The following is a 7,263-nucleotide window of genomic DNA, read 5'->3' on the forward strand; positions in this document are numbered from 1 at the left end:
CCGGGCCGGTCAGAGTCCCGCCAGCCTCACCGGCTGAACTACTTTCTTCCCTAATTTGAAATGGTTGCAGCAGAGCGGGCTGCAACTATCTCAGGGCAGGAAACTCCGCTGCCCTCACCTCGTCAGCCCCCTAAACACTCCACCCCATCGTTTCTTTATCTGCACTTTTGGACCGGGGCCACTCACTCGGCACTCCCCCTGATGGTAGAACTTGTCCCTGCAGCCACTTCTGTCCCTCTCTAGGTCCCCAAGGCCTGAGAGAGGGCCTTGGACCCCAAAGCCGGGAGTGATGAGGGTCTTATCCTCTTCTTTTCCATACTACAGGGAGCCTGTGGCCGGCCAGAAACGGAGAAACGGATTCCTCCCCTCCCCACTTTCTGGGTAGATTGGTCTTACCTGGTGAAGTCCTCCTCAGCCAGCATGTGCCTGGGAATAGGAGAGTAGCGGGTGGGGGGAACCTGAGGAGGAGCAGGGTAGCTGACCTTGCTCTCCACAGCCCCGAGATAACCCAGGCTGGAATTATGGCTTATGTGGTTGTCAGCCAAGGCAGTAAAAGCTGGAATCAAGAAAGGGAGACAAAAGTTCAGAGACTGGTCGAGGCAGGTACCCCAAACTCCTCCAAGGACTTTCCCCACACCCCACTTCAGATGCAAAAGAGACCAAGGGATGCTGATTCCTCAGGCCGCACCTCCCCACTCCATCCACCCGCCACCCAGGGTTCCTCCTCCGCAGTCCCTTTCTAAATCCTTGGCTCACTCCTGTGAGTCTTAGAAAGAGCTGAAGTCAAGGCAGTCTACAAAGAAAGGCATGACTAGAGGTGTGACTAATAATAATCCCTCACATCTCTATAGCCTAATACAGTTTTCCAAGGGCTTTCTCATCCATGATCTCATTTGATCCTTGCAGCAGTCCTATGAGGAAGGCAGCACATACATCATTAGCTCCTTTTTGCCAAAGAGGAAACAAAAAACAGGTGAAAGGGACTTGTCTAAGGGCACCCAGCTCTAAGGGACAGAGCTGGGGGCCGGACACGGTGGTTCACACCTGTAATCCCAGCACTTTGGGAGGCTGAGGCGGGCGGATCACAAGGTCAGGAGATTGAGACCATCCTGGCCAACATGGAGAAACCCCGTCTCTACTAAAAATACAAAAAATTAGCCAGGCGTGGTGGCGGGTGCCTGTAGTCCCAGCTACTGGGGAGGCTGAGGCAGGAGAATTGCTTGAACCTGGGAGGCGGAGGTTGCAGTGAGCCAAGATCGTGCCACTGCACTCCACCCTAGCAACAGAGCGAGACTCTGTCTCAAATAAACAAACAAAAAAACAAAGACAGACCTAGGATCCGGACTCAGTTCTGTGCACTATCCTCTGCAGCTTCTCTTTTTCCTCTTTTTAAAATTCACTGTCCATAGAAGTTGTCAAAAATTGCCAATACTGACTCTATGGCAAGTCTTCACAGTGGGGCACTGGGCAAAGTTTTCAATTAATAATAATGGCACCTCAGATAAACCTTATTGGCTGCTACAGTGCCACCACTGAGCAAAGCTGCTTGGCCTCTCTTAACAAGGGGTATGAACTTCTTCCCCTCCAGAAACCAGGGGACAGACCTTTAGGCCAGGGACAGGGGCTGATGAGTACGTACTGCTGGCGTAGTCAGGGGGAGCGTACATGTCGTTGAGGTGGAGGCTGCCTGGCTTGGCCACCTTCAGATACACCATATCAGATGTGTTCTTCAGTGAGGCCACAGCTTCCTCATGCCTCACATCCTGCAGATTGGTGTTGTTCACCTAGAAGGCGAGAGGCCTCAGGCTGGGACTTGGGAGAAGGAGAGGCTTCTCCAGGGAATCCGACGGATGCCTTTTCAGTGAAATTCAACAGCATGCTAACAGAGGCCCAAGTATAGTGCTATGAGGAGCAGAGGCAGGAAGTAGGGGATAGGGCAAGACCCTGGCCACAGAAAGAAGTAGGGCCTTTGTATCTGGGCAAACACAACACAGATGATAACTCTTGAGATTCCCCCATGATGCTTCATCCCTGAGTGAGGTTTAGGCAGAGTGAGGGGTACTGGAGCTCCTCCTCCCTACCCTACCATTTGGGCATCCCCGTGAAGTCTGTCTCACCGCCAGCAGCCGGTCCCCGATCTGTAGGCGTCCATCCTTCTGAGCAGCACCCCCCTCAATGATCTTGGTGATGTAGATGCTGTTGTCTCCTGGGATGTGCTGGTTGCCAATACCCCCAGCAATGCTGAAACCCAGGCCTGAGTGGGAACCAGCAGGGGGTGGGAGAGGCCCACAAGGAGAGGTTAAAGTGTTGTGGATCCCAAATCCAAGCCCCCTCCCCCAGCCAACCCACTGGCCCCACAGGAGCTCCCTCCAGGGGATCCAAACACTAAGCTGCCATCCCGAGATGAGTAAGGGTGAGGCCTGAGGTCAAAAAAGTAGGGTGTGAGTTGGAACAGGGGGAGTCAGGCAAGGAGTAAGGCCATTCCCTTCCAATTCCCTATGGGGCCAGATGGGATCTGGGGCCTAGGGCTCTGGCTGGAGCACAGGAACCTGGAGGGCCGCACCTTTGGGCCCTTTGAGCAGGTTGACCTCCATGATGGTCTCGGGTGGAGGCTGTCGCCTCCGCACCACCAATCGCACCACAGGGCCTGCCTCCTTCAGCGCCTCCACCGCCCGGCTGTGTACCACCTCTGACACGTCCACCTCATTCACCCGCAGCACACAGTCATTCACCCTGTGGGGGAAGCCCGAGACGCATGACACTGTGCCCCCACCCCTCCACTCCCTCTCCTGCTTCCTCCCACTTCTCTGTCCTCCCCTCCTCTGCCCTCCCACCCTGCCCTCAGATCTAATGGAAGGGTCATCCTGCCAGGCAGGCTTTCCTCCCCTCATCTCTATCCTGTCCTTGCCACCCACAACCCTGCTTCCAGGCCATCTCACCCCAGCCTCCCATCCATGGCAGCTGCTCCACCAGGGATAATCTTGGTAATGAAGATGCCAGGGTCATCAGGGACATGGGGATTGTCGATGCCACCTGCAATACTGAAGCCCAGGCCAGAGTTGCCCTGCAGAAGTGGGAGGAAAGGCACAGTCTGTTCACTCTGAGGGCAAAAAAGAGAGTTCTGGGTACCCCATCTCCCCTTATGTCCCAGAGCTAGTTCTCCAGGTCTCAGAAGGGGCCATGGCAGGCTGGGCACATTTGTCAGAAACCCAGCCTCTGCTGACCATTCTGGGAAACCCATCCCCTCCCCAATACCCCAGGCCTCAGTGAACAAGGTCAATTAATATTTGCTAGTGAGTTGATTGATTGATGCAGTGAAGCGGCCTCTGAGGGCCGCTGTTTCTCCATCCTCTTAATGCAGGTTCCCCCATGGGTCTTGAAACCGTGATTCGGGGGTCTCCCCTCTCCTGGCTCCAACCCTCTCCTTCCCTTTCCGCTTTTCCCCACTGGCAGACTCACCCGCTCAAGTACAATTTCCTCATATTTGAACATGCCATCGCTGCCATTCACCTAGGGGGAGACACAGGCAATTCCCTTAGTGCCCCCTGCCCTTCCAGTCATCTGCCCCTTGGTCAATCTGCCTCCTCCCTTACTCCCACAGAGTAGAAGAGCCCAAGTGCACCCCAGGTCACCTCCTGGCCACAGATGAGGACAGGCTAACCCGGAAGAGGCCACTCCCCACTCACCCCCCACCCCTGCTTTGCTTCCAACCATATCAGGCCAAACCCAGCTGCTCATTTAGCCCAGATCAATTGTCTGAGACTGAGCCAGCCAGTGATGCACTCACCGAGAGGCTGGGCTTCAGTGCCTCGGGGTTCACTAGGAGGAGTGCAGGGCTGGCCTAAGGGGGATGGCAGAGATGGAGCATGGAGGGCAAACCATGCCACACCCAGTGTCCATAGGGGATACCCAGTGGCCTAGACAGATAACCCTTCCCCTTCTGAACCACAGTTCTCCTTGACTGGGGGATCATAGACTCCCACTGTATCTGAACTGGAAGGACAGCAGACATCATCTTGTCCTATCCCCTTCATGTGACAGTAGGTGACACGAAGGCCCAGAGAGGACATGGGATGTGCCTAAGGGCACACTGGGAGTTAGCGGCAGAGCAATGGGATCTCTAGGTGTTCTTTTGGTTACAGTAAGCTCTTAAGGCCTTTGATGTTTTGGTCACTCATCCCCATACCCCAGCAGAGCTCATGGGAGAAAGGACAGTTGCCCCACTTTGGAGCACCTCGTGAGTCTTCACTCTATACCTCCTTCTTGGACTCCAGGAACCCAATTCCTCAAATAGGCAGAAGGAGTCAAAGTCCTAATCCATTTTCTACCAAAGGATTTTTGGCCCTAAGCCCTTCGTGTTTCCCAGCAGAAAGGGTGAGGGTGGGAGCTGGTCAGGGGTCAGAGACAAAGCCAAGGGTGGGACTGGAGCAAGGTAAACAAGATTCCCCATGAGGGAGAAGTTGGTGGCCCACAGACTGACTGGCAGCAGAGTCCGTGGTCTTCAATATGCAGTAGCCATGCAAGAAGAGGCAAGGGAAGGGGTCAGAAACACAGGGGTGATTTGACCAACCCACAGAGATGGCCTCCCAGACAGGACATGTGTGCATCCATTTGTCAAGTGAAAATGTGATTCTGGACATACAAGCAGCACCTGCCTGCTAGCTCTCACTTTTACCTCCAAGAATGGAAAAGCCCTCTTGCCTGTCTCCCCAGGTATCCTGGCACCCCTCCCCCACCTTTCTCTGGCTATGTTGTCCCTTCCCTGACCTCTGGCCTGCTCCTCAGAAGCGGGGAGCTGGAACCCAGGGTGGGGGCTCCTCCACATGTCCTGCTCTGCTTCCCCCATCCCACCTCCACCCCACACAGCTTTGGCTTCAAGAAGCAGAGAGGAGGAGAGGGGGAGAGGACTAGCTTGTCATGCCTCCACCATTTCTGGGCTGGCCCTACAGCTGTGGGAGTTGGTGGGAGGACTCTGGCTGCAGCCTTACCCTGGTCTGTGACCCCAGGAAGAAGAACTGAAGGCTCTTTAGAGACCCGAAACCAATACAGCTACCTTAGGTACCATGCAACAGACACAAGCAAAAGGACACCCATGTGGCTCTTGTGTGCATTTGGTGTACCATGTGTGCCCACATGTGACAAGCCAGGCCTCAAGCCCAGCCCAAGTGGTACCCAGAGGCTTCCCGTTCCCAGTGGTACACGCTCTAGCCCCCACCCCTACTCAGGGACCTTGTTCTCGGGGCCAAGAGCCATCCAGGGATCAGCCCTGGCAAAGAAACCTTGGCCAATTGGCCCAGCCTGGGATTGCCACCTGTCTCCCAGCCAGGCAGGACAAGCATGAGAGGGTGTTTGCAAGGGAAAGGCCTCCAGGACAGAGGGGGCAAAGGAGAGAGAGGGACTCGCTGGAAAGGGCAAGAGGCCAAGGCAAGGGATGTGGGGAAGTAGTAAGTGTAGACAGACAGAAGGCCAGAACCGAGGGCTCTTCTCCCCAGGAAGTCCCCACCTTTGCCTCTGAGTGAGAGCACATCCTATCCCCAGAGGGCAGAGGCAGCCAGAACGGTCACCAGCTTGGGGAAGTCATCACCTGCCCTCAACAGCAAAGCCTCCTCTTCCTCTCTCCCCATCCTAGGAGCTGCAGAGCCAGATAACCAGACAGGCCCTCCGCCTTGCGTGCCAGGGACCTGGCTCTGCCAGCCCAGCCTCCATTTTGCTGCTTCTCCCACAGATGCTCCTTCCATTTTCTAAGCTGGCAGTTTAGGCTGGGAGTGGAAGCCGGAGTTGTGCCCAGCACCCAGGGGCTCCCAAGCTTTGCCAAGTCAGGGCTGGGGGGGCTGAGCCCTCTCACATCTGGAGATACCCAAGGGGGACATGCCCCACTGGGGCCAGTCCCTGCACCAGGGCAGCTGCCCCTTGCTGGCTCCAGGCACCATGCCTGCTCTAGAGCAAGGAAGCTTGCTTCAGTTCCTTCAAATCTCCCCCCCACCCCCCGCCGCCACCCCACCCCAGCACACACACTTCAGAGCTGCTTGGACAAAAGAGTCTGTCCTTCTCAGCAGCCTCTCAGCCTTGCTTGGGACGTGTCTCTCGCCTCCTTCCTCTCCCCTCCCTTGCCTGTCAATCGCCTCTCACCAGAGACAACACACACACACACACACACCAGGCACACGCGTGCACACTCTTGCAGCCACATGCTCACACACATATACATGTAGCCACACACACAAACACAGCCATCCCTGCAGCCTCCTCTACAGAGACCTCTCCACATTCAGAGTGACATCTCCACACATCCATGTGCATATCCACACACAAAGGGACTGGGACAGAGAGGGACTCATGGCATCGAGGGATGAAGCTCAGTGAGTCGGGCACATGGGCTCCTCCACACGGATTCCCGGCAGCTCCACTGTCTTCCTCCACACACCCCAACATACATACACACACATATGTCCCCCCTACGCAGAGCACCATGCCCCCTCCTCCCCTCCTGTGGAGACACACACCACACGCAGCCCCCGCAGAACCTCCCGCCCCCTGCCAGACACAGAGACATTGCCAAACCCCCACACTGAGACAAACCCAATTCCCCCACACAGGAAAATGTGCCCCTCCGCCATGCCCTTACCCCCTGACACACACGGCTCCTCCCAATCTCCTTCTAATGGAGACCCCCCAAACAGACACACACAGGGAACCACACATTTCCCACCACCTCTCTTTGCCCAGCTGCAATGCTAGGGCTCGGGGTCCACAGGCTTGGAGCCCCAGCGACCCCTACTGCATCCCAGGCCTCTAGGCCCCCACTCTCCAGCCCTCCTGGGTTGCCCCACCGCTCCCCCCTCCGCTGGTCCATACCTGCTCATACCAGTCCCGGTTGGTACAGGTGCACTCTGGCCACCAGCTGGGGCCGCTGCCATTGAGTTTGGGGGTGCTCTTGCCCGGGACTGGCTTAGGAGGCACCGGCCCCACATCCCGGCCGGTGGGGATGAGCTTGGCCTTGGTGCGAGGGGTGGGGGTGGCCCCCGCCTGCGAGGGCAAGGTCTGCGAGCTGTAGCCCCCATAACCCGCGCTGGCGCCGTTGCCCCCACCTGGCCCGTAGGGGTCGGGGACCTGCCAGTCCCCGTAGCCCGGAGGCTCGAGGCGCCGCAGGGCGGCCAGGCGGGTCACCTCATAGCACTCAGGGCACTTACAGCAGTGCTGGTGCTTGTGCATGGCACTGCCCCCCGCGGCTCGGACCCCCCAGCCCACGCCGGTTTCCACGCC

The 7,263-nt window shown here is 56.9% G+C and overlaps 1 protein-coding gene across 4 annotated transcripts in view; it reads right to left on the reverse strand.

Moving 5' to 3' along the window:
- DLG3 (discs, large homolog 3 (Drosophila)) overlaps positions 1 to 7,263 on the reverse strand; it is a 57,803-nt gene extending 50,540 nt beyond the window's left edge. For 2 of the 4 annotated variants that reach the window (XM_011943132.1, XM_011943130.1), the window contains exons 1-7: positions 6,856 to 7,263; positions 3,460 to 3,510; positions 2,940 to 3,064; positions 2,564 to 2,733; positions 2,118 to 2,254; positions 1,640 to 1,784; positions 397 to 556 (exon numbers count right to left, since the gene is read on the reverse strand). In XM_011943132.1, coding sequence (XP_011798522.1) covers positions 397 to 556; positions 1,640 to 1,784; positions 2,118 to 2,254; positions 2,564 to 2,733; positions 2,940 to 3,064; positions 3,460 to 3,510; positions 6,856 to 7,212 — 1,145 coding nt within the window. In that variant the 5' untranslated portion in view covers positions 7,213 to 7,263. Of the gene's footprint in view, positions 1 to 396; positions 557 to 1,639; positions 1,785 to 2,117; positions 2,255 to 2,563; positions 2,734 to 2,939; positions 3,065 to 3,459; positions 3,511 to 3,787; positions 3,842 to 6,855 lie in introns of all 4 variants that reach the window. The other 2 variants (XM_011943131.1, XM_011943133.1) reach the window with 2 other exon arrangements.

Source organism: Colobus angolensis, unplaced genomic scaffold (assembly GCF_000951035.1).
Source record: "Colobus angolensis palliatus isolate OR3802 unplaced genomic scaffold, Cang.pa_1.0 Scaffold216, whole genome shotgun sequence".
Classification (NCBI taxonomy): domain Eukaryota; kingdom Metazoa; phylum Chordata; class Mammalia; order Primates; family Cercopithecidae; genus Colobus; species Colobus angolensis.